Source organism: Pseudopipra pipra, chromosome 2 (genome assembly GCF_036250125.1).
Source record: "Pseudopipra pipra isolate bDixPip1 chromosome 2, bDixPip1.hap1, whole genome shotgun sequence".
NCBI classification, from domain to species: domain Eukaryota; kingdom Metazoa; phylum Chordata; class Aves; order Passeriformes; family Pipridae; genus Pseudopipra; species Pseudopipra pipra.
In genome coordinates, this window is record NC_087550.1 from 110,517,924 (window position 1) to 110,536,633 (window position 18,710).

The window sequence follows — 18,710 nt, forward strand, 5'->3', positions numbered from 1 at the left end:
GAGAGCAGACAGTGCCTACAAAGTCCTGGCACCCTCAAGGACAACATCACCAACCTCTTGCTGTTCATGTCCCTGAGACCATCCTTTGTGCAATTTTTCCACCAGGGCTCAGCACAGTGGTGTGTCTGCCAGCGAGACTCTCCTATGGCCATTTGCAGCACCCACCGGAGAACGTGCTGTGCTTCCACCTCTGCTGCCTGACAAGCCACATCCTTGCTTCCTGTGCAGCCTCTGCACCTGCTGCCAGTCCTGATGCTCCCCCTGCCGGGAGGAGTGGGAGAGATTCACCTTTTGTGCATGTTACTAAAATTGTTCGTTTGATTTGAGAAATGCTTTATCTGTGGGTGTCTGGGCAAGACTGCTGGAGGATGGTACCCCTTGGCTCCATCTCCTCTCTCTAACAAAGAGATGAAGTTTGTGCTCCAATTTATGTTTGCAGTGATTACACTTGTGCTGAGGTGCTTAGCACCTCCCTGTCTTCTCCTGGTGTTCTTGACATCTCCTCCTCCCTGTATCCTTTCCCATGTCCCAGAACGCCTCTAAACTGGCTTCAAAAGATGCTGCTGAAATCAGCAGCTCCATCACAGGGTCTTGCTGCTTGTCCTTGAGCTGTTCCTGTTAGGAGGGTGGTCCCATCAAATAAACCCCCAAAGGCCTGCAGAGGTCATCGTGTTACCTATTTCTGACCATCAGATCCTGACCCACAGCTGGAGGCTCAGCCACCTCTGGACACAGTTTGAAGGCTGCTGGGAGATGGCCGTGTATACACTCTTGGTACAGGCAAATCCGTGTCTGTGGCTCAGGTGTCCAGGCTTGGCAGAGCTGGAGCTGCAGGGGAGGCCTGTGAGAAAAGGCAAAATGCTGCCCAGCAGAGGAAGGAGTGAGGAGAGAAGTGTGAGGAACAGTGAGAAGGAGGAGGAAGAGGAGAGGGAGAAGGAGGAGAAAGAAACAGTAGTATAAATGCTTTTAGGTGTAAACTGCCATGGCAATCTATTACTATTAGCTTTTCATATCTTTAATAAAGTTTTAGACTTTTATAGTCTCATGTGTCAAGAGACCTGAGTATGTTCTCATGGTCATCTTTCTGGATGTCAGTCCTGAAAAGAGGCATACCAGTGCCCTGTGCCTATTGAACAGGTAAGCTCCTCCTCCCACAGAGGATCAATTCACCTCTCTGTCCACTCTGCAAATGAAAAGAAGGGCTTGGAGCAGGACCAAGGCTCTTTGAAGTGCTTTCAGTGATTTCACCAGCATGATCACCCTTTCCAAAAGCAGGGTGCACCCAAGGACAGGCATGAGAAGCAGCCCATGTTGCTGCCTCTTCTTATAGGATTAGCCTGGCCCAGTCACGTGGACACCTCATCTTATTCCATGAGCATTTACTGTCTTTACCACGAGAAAAAAAAAATATTAGTGTCAAATAAATGAAAAGTGTTTTCATTCCAGTCTCCATTAAATACAGCAAATTTCAAGACAACCATAGTTTGTATGTATAATCGAGAGCACATGTCAGCCCGTAAACAAAATACAATATGAATTTTTAATTCTGTGAGAGTGTCACTACTCTAGAGCATCATTGGCACTTCAATTAAAATGCCTCAAAGGAAAGAATAACAGAGATGCCTGGATGAAGGGATAGAATGAACCTTAAGCAAGTTTGCCACTGATACAAGGCTGGGGGGAGTTGCTGATACACCTGAAGGCTGTGCTGCCATTCAGTGGGACCTTGATAGGCTGCAGAGCTGGGCAGAAAGCAACCTAATGAGGTTCAACAAGGGCAAGTGCAGGGTCTTGCACCTGGGGAGGGATAACCCCAAGCACCAGTACAGGTTGGGGGCCGACCTACTCGAGAGCAGCTCTGCAGAGAAGGACCTGGGGATCTTGGTAGATGACAAGTTGATCATGAGCTGGCAGTCTGCTCCGGGGCCAGGAGGGCCAATTGTATCCTGGGGTACATCAGGAGGAGCGTGGCCAGTGGATAGAGGGAGGGGATCCTCCCCTTCTGCTCAGCCCTGGTGAAGTCACATCTGGAGTGCTGTATCCAGTTCTGGGCTCCTCAGCACAAAAAACTGGCATGATGAGGGGTCTGGAGCATCTCTCTTATGAGGAGAGACTGTGGGAGCTGGGCCTGTTTCCTCTGGAGAAGGGAAGACTGATAGGGGATCTCGTCAATACATTTAAATATCTCAAATGTGGGTTCCAAGAGGATGGTGCCACACTCTTTTTCAGTTGTGCCCAGCAACAGGACAAGGAGCAATGACTATAAAGTAAAACACAGGAAGTTCCTCCTCAACATGAGGAAGAACTTCTTTACGGAGAGGGTGGTCGTGGAGTCTCCCTCTCTGAAGACATTCAGAACCCACCTGGATGCGTTCCTGTGTCACCTGCTCCAGGTGCCTGGGCAGGGGGGTTGGATCAGATGATCTCTAGATCGTCTCCCTTCCAACCCCAATGATTCTGCGATTCTACGAACTTGAAAAATTATATGAAGTTGCTTGTGTATGAAAATACCAAAAAGAAGCATAAAATACAAAACACAAATCTTTTTTTTCCTTTCTCTTTTCTCCTTTCCCTTTCCCTTCCCTCCCCTTCCTTCCTTTCCCCTTCCGTAGTTCTCTGAGTTCCCGAGGCCAATGTTATAAATACTCCAACCGGCAATTTCTAACAGAGCAGTCGCTTTTTTGCCAGGATACGAGGGTTTTCCATGTGCACTTGGGGAATCCCACAGCGGGCGCCGGGCCTGGCATTGCGAGGACGTCCCGCCAGGGGTCCCCCTTGCACCAGACCCTGAGCACAGATCTGTTTGTGCAGGTCGAGCTGGAAAATCTCCGTGAATTCCCTTTAAAAGATTTTACATATAACTACGTAAATATTGCTGCATAATCATTTGTTCACCAGAGAAGACAGTTTTAAAGTAGTTCCTCCATTTTGAATTATAACGTTCCTTGAAAGGACATAATTTGCTGATTAGAGATATGTTTGTTTAGCTGCAGCGCCTGAAGCCTCAAATTTGATTGAGTTCGTTCTAATCACAGAACTGATCTTATTTTCAGTAACATGGAGCTGTTTGTTCCAAATGTATTTATGAATTCTTATCTCAGTTATGTCACATGCTGGAAGTGATAGTACTCTTCCTAATTCCTAACATCATAAAACCTACACAGAGGAGAAAGTGCTGGAAGAAGGAAGCATCTTTTGAATTTCTATAAACTAAATGGGCTTAATTTCAAGTGTCTTTAATCCTGCTTATGCTGCCGTAAGGGACAGGCTCCAAAACCACACATGATCCTTGTGCCTCTGACATGAAAGACCTGTCAATTCTCACACAATGAGTGTGACACAAATACACTTGGCTCATGTCACACAGCTTCTGCCTATGGTTACATCTCCCACGTTTGCAATGCTTTATCGTGTTTTCCTTCTCACTAGGTGCAACCTACCTCCAGAAGGAGCTGTTGCAACTGCCATTCCTTGTTCTTCCAGCCTATAGGACGAGGGAGGAGAAAATACATTAAGTGAGGCAGTGGCACTTCACAGCATGTTTTCCTGGCTCCTGTACCACCATCCCTTCTGCCCAGGGATCAGAGTACCTGCTCACCCCCTGCTTGGAACATTTTGTGAGAATTAAAAAATGAGCTTTCTGGGCCTTCAAGGCAAGCACCAAGAGGGTAACCTTTTAACAAAGCAAGGCAGAGAGACTTTTTGGTGATGACAGAAATTGCACCTGGAAAGTCACCTTTTACAGAACTTGTCTCTGCTGCATACTGGAGACAGATGGCTTTTCAGAAATCTTCATTTTCAGCCAAGGATTAGAGTGGGACCTACAATTAATTAACTATTAATGTTAGAAACACATGTAATCCTCTGTCCCAAACTCATATGTTGAACAGTCATGCCTGTGGGCCATAAGGTGAAGGACAGAGATGCAACGATATACGAAGTTAGCAACACGATGTTGCTTGAGCACCACAGAGCTCCTTTGCCAGCCCACTTGCAGCCTGCCTGTGAGCTGAGAGTGTCCATGCTCTCCAGGACATGTGTGCCAGGGATATCTTGCTGGAAGAGTAAGAGGTTCATTATCTTGTACCAGAAGTTACTGGTCTTTAGGTGCTATTTTAGGAAGAGGTCATCAGTGGGCCATAAAATGCTTGGAACATGTCCTCTCTCACCCCTCTCACCATTCCTCTGTGGCAACAGTGGGGAGAATGCCAGTGGAAAATTCCTGTGCATAATAAGGTCAGATACATTAGTTTTCCGTCTTTTTTAACTACCCAAGCAGTGAAAAGCAATGGGAGCGACAGCTAACGCTGATCCAGACACAGCTCCAGGAAACATTATGCAGGAATAGGACCTTGATGTAAACAGGATTCCAGGATTTTAATGCAAATGGGAGTCAAGCCCACTGAAAACATCAGGCTGATCTCCTCCTGAGATAGGGTTGTTCTAATCAGAAGAATTATTTGAAACTTAACTTCATCTCCTGAACACAACAATACCTAAATCTAAAGGTGAGTGTGGGAACATGTGACTAAGCACACCAGCGTGGGCCTTGGAGCCTCAGAGCCAGCGTGGGCTGGAGGGCAAAGTGACATTAAAAAGAGGGAACAATTTGTACTCTGGCTAACATGCAGAGGTTTAATTTCTCCACAGTAGGTAACAAGCACCGACATCTGTGAAAGTCACTGTGCATTGAATAACAAGTATCCAAATGTGGGGCATCCAGAAAGTCGGCCAGTCCAGCCCCGCCAGCATCAGCAGCTGCACTTCCAAGCACAAAGTTTTCATTGCAGTGACTGTTGATGGAGCCCAGCAACCTTTTCAAAGGAGAGGCTTCTCATCAAGCTGTGTATTAATATCTGACTCTGGAGAGCTGATGGCTTTGTTTCGTAATTTGATTCTGACAGAGGGGAATAGAGAAGGAAGGGAAGGTAAGAGAAGGCAGCAAATGCAGGCAAATTCTTCTAAACTAGTTGTGATTCTAAAAAGTGATGTCCAGCTTCTTCTTTGCAGAAATGCTGCAAACAGTGCTGTGACACAGCAAATAAACCAAGCAGTAAGTGAGTAAGTATAACTGAATTAATTTGTTTTTAATGGGGTGCAATAATAAAGGTAATAATCAGAAAAAGAGAGGGTTCTATTTAAAATTTATTTTCAAGCTCATCATAGCAAGTTTTATTTTCAAATTTGAAATGTGAGCTTATACATACATCTGTCTAATGTAAGTTTGTGTATAAATATTACACACACATTATTTCCTTTATCTACATTGCCTTTTTCATAATGAATTTGAATCATCTGGCTTACATAGAGAAACTCTAAAACCACGTTTGTATGGAAAGGCCATGGTTTTATTCTGTCATTCTCTAGTGTCACTTTGTGAAGACTTAAGTGTCTTAAAATGCCTTTTAAACAGGCTTAATTCTGCTTGCTTCAGAGAAATATCGACTTACAGAAAGCTGGAAGGGGAAAACCCTGTGCCAGAGCAGTATAGGTCTGATCCACTCAAGCATGAGCTTTTTATATTGAGTATGTGAGCAATATTTCTGACCCATATGGTTTACTGAATCAGAGCCTAATTTTGTAATATCCTATCCAAATTTATACCTTAGTACCTGAACATATTGCCTTATCAACTAGAATGTTTCCCTGCATAATTCATGAAGCTGTGAATTATTTTTATATATCCTCTACCTCCAGCTTTTAAAAGAACCAGTTTTAAAATGAAAGACTAGAAAAACAAAAATACTTAACAGGCTTCTGAAATAATCTTAGACCATGATCTTGTGAACAATATTTACTGAGAGCAGCTAGGAACTATTCACTTATGCAAGATAAATCCCAGATGTAATATTTCCTTGATTATAGCTTACACATTTGAGGGTATAAAAATAAAGCAAAATGTTTTTGTTTAAAGTCCTCTAATACTCCTTTATCTTATTTTAATTTATAACTTCAAGTGACCCATAGAGCTCATACTAAAAGAAACCTAAAACCAGAGTACAATATATTGAATATTTCTGTTACCTCCTCCTTGGATGCTTAACAAGCAAAATAGCATAAACTGCTGCAGATGGATCTTCATCTAGCACAGTTTAGCACAGCTTCTATGCATCCCATCAGACTGGTATATAGCAATGAAATGAAGACAGACGGTGTAATAAGTGCAAGAGCTGCAAATGGAAGTGAGCAGAAATTGATTTTGAAATGTTCTTGGCACTTTTCCAAGACAATATTATCGCTATATTTAAAAGGAAGTGCTCCATGCATTGTTTCAGGATTACTAAGAATTAACTCTGGCCTCCTTAATTATTTTCTCTTCTGAGAGCTATTTTCAGTTTAGTTGTGATATCTACATTAAAAAAAAAAAAAAGAAGTTGTCGATTCTTAAAATTAGAAGACCAAGAATCATACTTGAGAAACGTGCCTGGCTGTGGGCTCCCCAGTACAAGACAGATATAGAGCTACTGGAGAGAGTCCAGTAAAAGGTCAGTAAGATTATGAAGGGACTAAAACACGTCTCCCATGAGGAAAGCCTGAAACAGCTGGAACTGGTTGGCCTAGAGAAGAGAAGACTCAAGGAGGGGCCTCATCAATGTATAGAAACACCTGAAGGGAAGGTGTAAAGAGGATGGACCCAGGATCTTCTCAGTGGTGCCCAGTGACAGGACAAGAGGAAAAGGGCACAAACTGAGACACACGAAGCTCTGTCTGAACATCAGGAAACACTTTCTAACTGTGAGGGTGTCCAAACAGTGGCACAGGTTGTCCAGAGATTTTGTGGACTCTGCATGCTCAGGTATTCAAAAGCCACCTGGACATGGTCCTGGGCAACTGGCTCTAGGTGACCCTGTTTGAGCAGGGGAGGGGAGCTGGACCAGATGACCTCTGAAAGTTCCTTCCAACCTCAGCCATTCTGTCATCCTGTATAGAGAATTGTGACTTAAAATGTGTCAATCAAAAATTAAAAACAAACCCTGAGGAGACTGCAGTTGTCTTGAGTGTCAACCTCATTAATTTTCAATGTCTTAAATTAGGCCAACTGTTTCATTCTTCGAGTGGACAATAACTATACACCCAAACTCAGGTTATTTTATGTTTTCCCAGATCTGCAGCTGTAAGGGATAATGCATCAGCATTCCATGGAGACAAGCCAGTATTCTGCAGATTCATAAAAGCATCTAGACCAGGCTGCTCCCACATGCATAAAGCTGGACCTGCGTAAATTTGCACAACTCAGTGCTCCCTAACTTAGGCTGCTTACTCCTTAGGGAATGCTTAAAACAGCTGGATAGAAGGTTCTCAGGAGAAGTCTCATATTAAAGTTTTTCGTTTTTGTAAATCCAGCCTTGTCTTATGGTTTTGTTAATTTGACCAAAAAAAAGCCAAAACAAAAAAAAAAAAACACAAAAAACCAACAAACAAACAAAACAAACAACAAACAAACAAACAACCCCCAAAACCACCAAACACCAAAACACCTGGAAGAGGTTTGTTTCTGGATAATTTGTATTTCTAAGTTTGTGTGTACGTGTCTTGTAATGCACAGCATGTCACCTGGCACTACGAGTGCCTCAAATATGTGAAGCTGAGAGATCTAGACCTGGTCAATAAACATGGCCAAGACACAAATTTTAAAAAAGATCAAGCGCTGTACTAGTTTTGATGATTCAGAACTTGGAAATCCTCCATCTCCATTATCATGTATCTAACTTCCTTAGCATATCATTAAAGGGTAACTTGTTTCCGGAGGTGCTATCTTTCCCCAAGGACATAAAACCATTATTAACATTACCATCATTAGTTGTATTTAAGACCCCAGGACATTTTCTTTCCAGACTTAGTGTTACAGCCTGAAATCCCAACAATGTGCTTTGCTACTCAGTGCCTGTGGCTGTGCCAAGGTCCCAGGGCTGTCATGGGCCCAGTCACTGTCCCCAGCTCTCTTCACTCCCTGCTGTGGGCCCTCTGGTGAGGTCCCTGCCCTGGCAAGTAGAAACATCATTTGTTTGTCTATTATTTCCACCACAGCAATTACTGAGATGAGCTAGCACAAAGGCAGTAGCAAAATGGACTACTTGATTTCCGATGTTGATTTTCGTTCCTGTACTTTGAAATGCTTCCAAATTCCGGCTGTTACAAAAAATGTTACAATTAAAATCTTGGATATCACACTGATATCTACTGAAGAAAAGATGCACTTAAGGAAATTTAGAATTTACAGTATATGTTGTACTGACAGACTAATTAGTGAGATGAAAAATAACTATTTCATTTTAATATCTACAGTAGAGTGCTCAGTGGGATTTTTTTCCTTCTTTTATTCCATTAGAAAGTAGCAGAACCAGGTAGAGAACTGCAGATGAACTACTGCTCTACAAGCACACAAGAGTACTTGTGGTCCATTAGAAATCACCTTGAACGTGAAAAAATGGACATAATCTGCTGGACAAAGAAACTGTGGATTGTGGCAGACACGTCTGCAGGAAAGAGTTCTGCCATCCTGTTAGCCTGAGCAGGTTTGAGCCAAGGGAAGGAATGCCAGGAATAACAAAGCCTATGGAAAAAGCTCAGGACAGGGTCAAGGTAGTGCCATTTTGAAGTTGGATTTTTATCAGTTAAACCAAAACTCCAAATTTCAAACCCCCTGCTCTGCAGAAAGTCCTGGTATTTGTCAACAGCTGAGCCGTGATTCACTCATCACAAGTGGGATTACACAGAGATACTAAAAAATGCAATATTCTTTTCAGAGCCTCCATAAAGGCTGTTACGTTTTTATCTAAGCCAAAATCATTACCAAAATTAGCCTACATTTCCAAATAGAAAATGTGATATTCTGTAATAAAAATCAATTCTGTTGGCAATGAGTATCTCTGCCCATGCTTTCAGTATCTTGTTAAAAAAACCTATAAATTGTTCTCTGCACATTCTCATAAAAAGAAAGAAAACAAACATCAAGACCTAAAAAAACCCCAAAAACATTCTAGTCTTGTCTCTTAAGGAGGCAAGGCTTGCATGATCACACATGACTGTCCAGTATCTATTCAGCATTTCCCACCATCCTGAAATTTCTCATCTGTTGGTCAGTTTCTACCGTATTTGGGAATAAAGGCAGAGTCTCAAAGAAATTAAACTCCTGTTCAATTCCTAAGGTTTATGAAACTGAGCAGTAAACAGAAATTCAGTGTACTCTTGGAGCAAAAAGTAACTCAGTGCATCCCCACCTTCTGATGTGTAATTTTCATGTGGCAATGGTACAGTGAATGGCAATACACGCATTAAAACTTGCCTCATGTAGAAACTGTGTTTTTATTCTCAACTATATACAAGTAGTAGAAAAACAGGTCGACTTAGGAAGAGATTCCATTGTACAATGCCAAGAAGCACTTAATTTTTAAAACAGGTTTTCAGATCACTGTCAATTGATTGTCACAGAACAAAAACCACAAAACATTTTGTGTTGCTTTGTAAGTGGAGTCCATACAGAATAGGGTAGTTCAACCTAAAAAATGGAAAAAAATGCTTATGGTAAGAAACCAGAATATACTGAGCAACCAGAAACTGCTGGGGCAATGTGGCAACTGAATGACAATGCCATGAAACCCTGGGGGCTGCCTCCACTGTATGACTCCTGGTCAGACTCCTCTGTATTTTGGCTACTACCATGGTCTCTGCAGTGCAGTGGTAATTTCCTCTTCAAGAGCCCTCCACAGAGAACACTGGAAATACAAGTATTTCTATTCTAATGTGGACGTGAAACAGCTCTGCCTAATTCATTCCTTTCTGCCAAATATCCAAGGGCCAGCTGCCCATCAAACATGAACTGACTACAGGGCTGGGACAGAGGTGATCTTGTAAACCCCAAAGCCCCTCAGACAGGAGTGTGGAATTCCAGGAAAAAGCCTAACCAGGCAGGGAGAGGAGCTAACTGCAAAGCTGACCTGCAGTGGCAAAACTCTCTGTGGAGCAGCACTGGGTAGTAAAGAGTACTGATGGCTCATTTCAATAGTTAGGGCAGGAACTCATTTTGGATTTAATAGCAGGTGTGCTCAAAGCAGCCTGAAGACCCTCTAGCACAACCCTGCTAATGTGTTCACACCACTTAATACACTTCTGTTACTGAAGCTTAGACTGTGTATGGAACCCAGTGTTTCACCTTAGGCTTGGGAGAAATGTGGAACACTGGGTAAGAACAAAACTGGCAACCACATGGGTATCCAAAAATCCTGAAGGCATACAAAATTGTAACATCAGTAAAAACTATACAAGACAAATGCCAGAATAACCAATCAGACATCTATTAGGAGATGCCTCCAGTCCCCACACGACAACTGAAGAGAGACTATTGTGCTCTGCCGGAAACATCAGATGGCACAGATTCCCTGAAGGACTCTGTAAATAAGCAAGTAGAAGTGAACAAGCATACACAAACAAGCACACCAATAAGCCCTACTTTAAGCACAGGTTGGACTAGACCCTAAGGTTCCTCCCAACCTGAATTATTCTATGATTACACATTTTATCAACATGTAAAAATAAATCTCCAGAATATGTGTTGCATAACAGTGGATTTAGTAAAACAGAACAAAGAGCTTCGAGGCTTCAGGTCCCTCCTCTACCCACCACACCAGTATCATATCTCTTCCTTGGACAATCTATAATTTTTTTCCTTTACTTGGCTTGGAGCATCAGATTTAAAGAGCCAAAGAGGAGAAATGGTATGCTCAGAGAGCACAAACCAGGGAGCTGCAACAGTGAAGAGGAACAAGAGAGGGGAGTTCACATTTGTCTTAAACTGAAGGCCCACACTGGAGGCCCACACTTACTCTGGAACTCAAGAGAAGGGCAAATCTCAGATGATCTGATGAGAGACACATGATCTACACTTGATAATCTGCGCTTCTTCTCCTCCATTTTTATCGGGACTGCAACTGTGCTTGTTTGAGAGAAAAAGGTACAGAGAACACAACCCATCTGAAAAACGTGAAACTTTGGTACAAGAAAGCATGAGTAGTTTAAGATTTGGGGGTTTTACGGCTATAAGAAGCATGTGGGGTTTTTTAATGTATCTCTCCTTTTGGCCTTGGTGGTTAATACTCATACAAAAGAAGTACAGCAGAAACTGCCATTCTCATTTCTTGCTTGATTGCTGTGTGACACTTGCTAACCCCACAGTGGCTAAGCTCTCTTTATTTCAACAAAAGACTCTCCAGAGCACAGAAAGTGCTCCTTTTTGGCATGTCATTACTCACCCTCTTTTGAAAAATATTGTAGCACTTATTTGACCCTCCTGCAGAAAAATGTTGCTAACCCAATTGATTTTCTCATAAACTCTGTATTTTTCTTAAACCCTTTGCTGCTGAAACTGGCAGGGGTCCATTTCCACTTGCTGGGGTTCTCAAAAAGAGGTACCTGTGCCAAGGTAACTCTCTCAGTTACATTCAATGCAGGGAGACAAGCAATTCCAGTTAGAGGATTCCTTCACATGAACAGGAAGACTATGTGCAAGACATCTCCCACCCCAGAATACTGAAGGAAATTACCAGTCCTTTTAATCTGAAAAGGATACTGGATAGATGAAGCAAGCACCCACAAAATGTGGAATAAATGGTGTCAGAATGAAAAACAAAACTCCCAAATTTTCACTTAAAAGAGCATGTAGGGAACACATTTCTCTACACTAACAGAAATGCTGGAAAATCCTTAGCTACACCCTGAACCTTATCAATGGGCTGACAGGAGCCAGTTAATGACAGTAAATACTGCATGAATGAGATGTCCTATCTATTGGTGGGGCATTTTCACATTTTCAGTGCTCTAGATTGGCAAGATCTGTGTGGTAGAAACAACATATGGTACAGCTGTGGGTAAGACTGAAAATGGGGCTATAGGGAACACCATACAAACACAGATTAGCCAGTGGGTATCTGGAATGTGAACATGGCAAAAAGACATTGAAGGAAAGCACAGAAACCAAAATCAGAGGGTGAAAGCAAACGTCTCTGAGCAGATCATAAACCCCACACAAAGGAAGGAAAGAGAAAGGATGGGTGGGTTGAATCAAAAAGTGAGTGTGAAAGTGCAAGTGAGGAGCTGCACAGAATTGAAGATACTTTCTAGAGGAGGCAGGAAGAGGGCTAAAACAGCCAGCATGAGACTGAGAGAAGCCAGACACACTCTAGAAAGGTCTTTCAATGGCCAAAGGACAGTGCTTTGGCTTTTGCTACTGCTGTGCCAACTGGTGGCTACTGGCTGGATCCTCCAGCAAGCTGCTACTTCCACCTTCCTTTGGGAATGCTCTCAATTATGGAGACTGCATCTGCAGAGAAAGTACCAGATACCACCAGGTGCCCATAAGTCTTTGATGATATATTCACTTACGCTGCACAAGTTCACATCATCGGGGGAAGATGTGACAGATGTGTATTTGTATCATTAAAGAGTTGCTCTAAGTATCTGCTTCAAGATATTCTTTCTTTTTTTTTTCCCCTTTCTTTTAACTAGAATCTATTCAGTGACCTAAATTTTCTATTCCTCATAAGCTCTGCTTGGCTTATGCATGAAGGAAAGGGGCCAAAGATGACCTTGTGCCACTACTGGTTTGCTGGGGACTTGCTCATCTTCCCGTGTAAATTGTCCTCGGGCTACCCTCGTTTGGGTTTGGCTACATCCTTCAGCTTTGGCTGCAGCAGCCCCCGAGGGGCCGTTCCACAGCCAGGAATAACTCAGCGGCTATCCGGCCACCCTTCTTTGCCCCTGGATCTCTCCCGCAGACCCAGAACTCATTCCTGAGCCAAGTGGTAGCGTCTCTGGCAGCAGCGGGGCAGGGGAGAGTGAAGAACCCAATTAACCCCTTTTCCCCGGGGATGCACAGACGGGTCGGGCAAAGGTGCAGCGAGGGCTTCCATTTGTGAATGAAGATCCGGACACCAGAGCCGGGACGCCTCAGCTCTGCGGTCCGGAGATTCGGGTCAGCCACAGCCATCCCGGGAGACGTTCCGAGGAAGCGTTCGCCGAGCGCAGGAGGGGCGGCGGCGGGCGAGGGGCGCTGGGGAGGCACCGTCCGCCCCGTGCCAGACCCGCCCCTGGCACCGCCGGGACTCCCGGCCGGCGTCACCCACTCCCGCCCGGCATCCTCGCCCCTTTCCCGCCTCTCCCTCGCATCCCTCCGCCCCCTCAGCGGCAGCCCCCGCCCGCCTCTCCCCCGCTGCGCAGAGCGCGGCGCCGGCGGGCGATGGAGAGTCAGCGCTGCTTCGCCAACCGCTTCGATGACTACCCGGGCAGCCCCGCGGCGGCGCCGGACAGGGAGGCGGCGGTGCCGCTGGTGACCGCCACCATCGAGCGCATCCTGCGGGAGCTGCCGCCCCTGGGCGGCCCCCGCGGGTGCCCGGGCGGGCTGTACGGCGGCGTGGCCGGCGTGGCCTACATGCTGTACCACGTCGCGCAGTGCCCGCTGTTCGCCCCGTCAAGGGACTCGTACCTGCGGGCCGCCCGCCGCGTCGTGGACGCCTGTCTGCGGTACCAGGAGGGATGCGGCGAGGCCGACGCCGACACCCGCGCCGCGTTCCTGCTGGGCGGCGCCGGGGTGTACGCGGTGGCAGCGCTGGTCTACCGAGCCCTGGGGCTGCCCGAGTTCGCCCGCCCGCTGGGCAAGTTCAGGGAGCTCAGCGAGGTCTGCGCGCCGCTCTCCTTCCTCGAGTGCGGCTCCGACGAGCTCTTCGTGGGCCGCGCCGGGTACCTGTGCGCCGCCCTGGTGCTGAAGCAGCGGCTGGGCATGGAGGTGAGGGGCGCTGGGGGACGGCGGGGCATCCCCGGGGGGACCGTCGGGGAGCTGGCGGCGGTCCCTCGGACCGGCTTCCCGCGTTGCTGCCGAGGTGGGACAGTGCCCTCGGTTCTGGCTGGCGGTGGAGTGGCATGCCGCGGGTCTCTACAAAATAAAAATGGGAAAAAAAAAAAAAGGCGTCTTTGTCAGCTTGTACTTTGAGGGACCGCTCCCCCGGGAGGAGAGAGCTTCCTCTATTAGCTGCCCCTTCCCGAAATTAAAAGATGTATCTTTAGCCGGAGGGAGCGGAGTGCACGGGGCGAGTGGGATGGGGTCGCGCCGCCGGGCTCTGGAGCGGAGCCGCTGCATCCCGGGGCATGCCAAGAGCATCAGCTGTTGTTTGCCAGGTGGTGAATTACTTGGCAGGAGCCACCCTGGGCTTTCAAGAGTATTTCCGTAAGATGAAGTGGGTAAGAAAGGGAGGAGTGTTGGGTATACAGTACTAAGCTGTGCTGTGCTGTAATTTGCAAGCAAGGAACCAGATTTTCAGAGGCACTTGGTCTTGCTAACCTCAGCATACAGACTTTTGAAAATCTGTCCTTGTATTTTGGTGCTTTTCATGAATGAGAGCTGTTCTTTTAGCTGGAAGCACAAGATGTGGTTATGGTTCAACATGCTATTGGTTTCAGTAGTCGGGATTTTACCCAAGAATATTGTCGTTGTCAGTGCTGACAATTCATGGCTTCCACTGACTAGGGCACAGTAATTATTGCAACTGATTCTGTTTGCTGTGGTGTTTGTTACTAAGAGGTCAGTCTGGTATCTGAGCAGGCAGTTGGTAGATTTTTGTTCCTGTCCTCTTGTCGGGTCCAATTTGTGTTTCCTCTGTTAATCACTGATTTGCAAGTTCATATGCTTCTGGCTTTCTTTCCTCCCAGGAGAGGAAGCGACATTTATTTACAAGTAAATAAATGATGTAAAAACAAGTGGCCCTGCCCCATCCAATACCAGTCACTGCAATTGGAGTCCGAGGAAATTCACTTACTGGAGGTCTCAGGAGGCTCGAGGGTATCCAGAGAAGACATGAAGAATGTTAAGTCAGTTAAATACTTTGATTGCCTTCAATACATAAAGAGGTGTGCTGTTTCTTTGTATGGCATTGTCTGACAATCACAGCCAGAAACGTGTTTATGTTATTTGTAACCATAACATAACCGAACTTTTCACTCTGACAGCATTTACTATGAGAGGAAAGTTTTGAAGACACATCACAATTATATATGCAGCAGTGCCAGCCTGAAGGGATGGTTTCTCATGGAGAAATAAGCCATCCCTGTTTGTTCATTTTGCACTGGGGGAGTGTGTCTAGTGCCTGTATCAGTGCTTATGATGGTGTGGTGACATATCAGCTGAATGAGGTGGCACACTGCACTCTACTGCTTCATTTAATTCCTTTGTCCATTTGTCTTGCATCCTTGAGAACAACTGCTGAATAGTTTGTAGAGTAGGTGCAATCACCTCTTACAGGCAGTGTGAGGAAGGGGAAAACTCTCCTCTCTGTTTGCTTGCTGGGTGAAAAATTATACTTAAAGCAGCTGTAAAGAGTTAAACATCCCCACAGATAGGCAAAGGTGTGCACTTATTGTGGAAGGTATTTAGCAGGTGGGTTAACTGCAATCGTGGGGAGTTATTTTGCCAGTAAAACATATATTCTCTGTCTCCTTGCTGATGTTTTCATCAGTAAGCTAATGTCCTTCTATGGTACTATTTGTTTTGTCAATACATTGTAATTTTAAATGTATAATGCAAGAAATAAATTGTTAAGTATTAATAAAACCAACTTTATTTTTTAATTTTGCTCCTTAATGAGGAAAACTACAGTGATTTCTAGTCTCTATGTACTTGTGCTTGAGCAAAATTTGTGTCCTTCAAATAAATATTCCCATCCTAATACAAAATTATTTTAATTAGTACATTGCCAGATCAGACCGTGCATCTTTTTACAAATGAAGGAAGGGATGCCCAGAGAGAGTGCATGTCATTTATTACCCAAGGTCAAACGGTAAGCCAGGTACATCCCAAAATAGAAGCAATGTCTTGTGATTCGAACCGCTGGAAAATGCTACCTCCTGTAATTTGATTGTGCACAGTCTCACATGGCTCACTGCAGCACGTTTTCTTGTTTCCCACGTTCTTTTTTTTGAGGACACTGTGCAAACATTTCCAGCACAAAGTGAAATCCATTCCTTACATTGAAATACAGCCGCTGCTGCCCGTATGGTTGGTTTTTTTTTCCTCTGAAGAAGTCAAATGGTGACCTATATACAAGGAATCACTTGCCCTTGGAGAAAGCCTTGGGAGTGAATTTTACAGTTTATGTTGTGGGTTTGGTTTTTGTTTATTCCAAGCAGGGAAGGAATGAGACAGCTTTATTTCAGTAAACACCAATTTAGCTCAGCTGCTGTGCCCTGATGTTTCAGTTTCTTGCTAAAGAGTCTTGGTGTCTTTAAGTTTAACATGTTCTTCACGAAGTAAATGGACTGTCCTGAAGGATGCAGTCGGTTGGATAATATTGGCTTCATGTGAAGACGGCATTTACATTCAGCTGGTTTTCAGATTTTCAGGCTAATACAGCATTTTCCCCTGATGAATTAATTGGGATTTTTTGCATGAGTAAGGATTACTTCAACAGTCAAGGCTTAACAGGATTTGACTTTCATGATGCACTGTGCATTAGGAAAGATGTTTGTATTCATCCCTTTTTTAATTTCCATTATGTTGCAGTTAGTGCTTCCCAGGCAGAAATGGGTAAAATGCTCTTTTGGCAGAAAAAAATGCATCCTTTGTATAAGGTGCATGTACTTTACCTGTCCTTACCTGCTGTGTTTTCACCACTTATGGAAAATTTAGTTTCTGTTCTCTGCTCTGTAGGTATGTCTTTTCCTGATGCTTGTAGTGCTGGTTCATGGTATGTTCCTGGGGAAATCTGTCAGTCCTTCTTTTAATTCTCTTCACACAGTCTCTATTTGCTTGTGCAAACAGCAGTAAGACGCCGTCAAAATGATGGTCCCATCCCTCTATTCGTGTGATATTTTATCCTTGGTTTTTCTCAGGGGTGTTTCTGTCCCATTTCGTGGCTGATGGAGCATGGTGTGCCTCGGTAGTTGCACTCCCTTCTGGCAATGTAACTGTCAGATGATGGAGGGAAAGGTACAGAAGTTCTGTACAGAAGTACAGAGTGGCTTCTTGCATTACCATCTGCCAAGATGTTACTGCCTTTTAGTACAGCTTGGGTTATCTTTTAATAACTGCCTGTATGGATGGGCTTGTCTGACTTCCACTGGCTTGGGGCTGCAGCAGCAAAGGCATCAGTGGATCGCAGTGTGCCCTGTGGGAGACAGGGCAGCATTTTGAGTGGCTGCCTGGTGCTGTGGTTTCTTTAGAGACAGTGGTTTCGAAAGACATTGGGTCACTGTAAGAGACCCTTGCCTGCAGTTGCAGTGGTGACAAGCTGAAGCAGCACACTGTGCCACAAATGTGGCCAAACCTGTTCCCGCAGGGGTTGAGACACTGGGCTGAGTCTTGAGACCCTCCAGCAGGGACTTTAAGCTCTTCCATGCCACGGTGTGGTTAAGCTTTCTGTCTCTGTGGCAGAGGGGCATCTCGATTTCCTTTTCCAGCAAATGCAACATCATGATTTACTGTGTGTTTCTGAGGGTGTTATCCTGTCACAGTATGGACACAATTCTGATGTTATTCTGTCAGGGCATACCCAGAAAGAGCAACAGTCTTTCCAACAGGACCTTGTTGAGTGTAGAGCCCTTCTAAAAACCATATTTACCCTTGCTGCTGTGTGTAGCCAGAGCCTCTTTTCTCCTGGACCTCACAAGATTGCAAATCAAGCTGAACCAACTTCACCTGGTACCTGGAAAACAGAAATAATGCTGCTGTGCAGTCTGAGGTCTAGGTGCCAGAGCAAGGGATGTGTCAGGCAGGACTGGCTTTAAAAGGCAGTGGAACAGACAGATGTACAGTGTGTGAGACCTGAGAGGCCCAACCAGTGTGTATTTCATAATATTCTGTGAGAGAAGATACAAATGAACGAAAATTATTTTCTTTCAGCCTCTCAGACAATTCTAGATGATGTAAATTGTTCCTTAGAGTTTTCCCTCCAGATAGTCAGCTAGTTTTTAAAGACTATTGTAGGTTACTTTGCTGCACTTTTTTTTGCTTTTCAATCTCTTAGGAAAAAAATTGGAAAGTATGAGAGGAAAGAGCTTCCTGAATCCTGCGTAGAACATGTTCATTTGCAACTCTTTAAAGCAAATGTATTAACGCTGAACACAGTGTTTATGAAAGACACTCAATGGTCTGATCTTAGCAAGGGAGATCTGCTAAGTACCCACAGAACTGGTGCATCTCCAAGTGCTGTAGCACAGAATCCCCATATCAGGCTTTTAATCTCCACCTGCACCTGAAAGGGAAGGATTGTCCTTTGAGATGAGATTTCATTCCTGCTCTACGGCCATTGAAGTCCTTTCTCTCTGCGGAAGAATTTGCCAGTTTATCTGAAGCGTTGTGGTGTTTGAAATGTCAAACATCATGGTGCTAGCTGGAGCTGTGCTGATTTCATTATTTCATTTTACACAGGCCACTACACAGCCAGGATGTCTTTTTTTGCCAGAGGATTAAAATGAGTTAACAGTAAAGATAAAAAGCTTTTGATCCTGGCCTGCCTCTTAAACATACAGTCTCCTAGCCATGGTTTCCAAAACCACACACAGGGGCTAGATTTTGCATTAATTTGCTTAAATTGATGAATTTAAACCTGGAGTTCAATACTGGAGTTTTCTAAAGTAAACAGTGAAACGAAGCTGATTATTTGCATTTGGATTTTTTTTTTTAGAAGGCATTCTGAAATAATTTGCATCTACCTTTCAGAATTTCTCTG

At 44.6% G+C, this 18,710-nt stretch overlaps 1 protein-coding gene across 1 annotated transcript in view; it reads left to right on the plus strand.

Annotated features, from left to right (window-relative positions):
- The first annotated feature begins 13,101 nt into the window (after nt 1-13,101).
- The window catches only part of LANCL3 (LanC like family member 3), a 36,871-nt gene continuing 31,262 nt past the window's right edge, over nt 13,102-18,710 (plus strand). Inside the window, exon 1 of the mRNA XM_064646865.1 lies at nt 13,102-13,777. Coding sequence (XP_064502935.1) covers nt 13,232-13,777 — 546 coding nt within the window. The 5' untranslated portion in view covers nt 13,102-13,231. The remainder of the gene's footprint in view (nt 13,778-18,710) is intronic.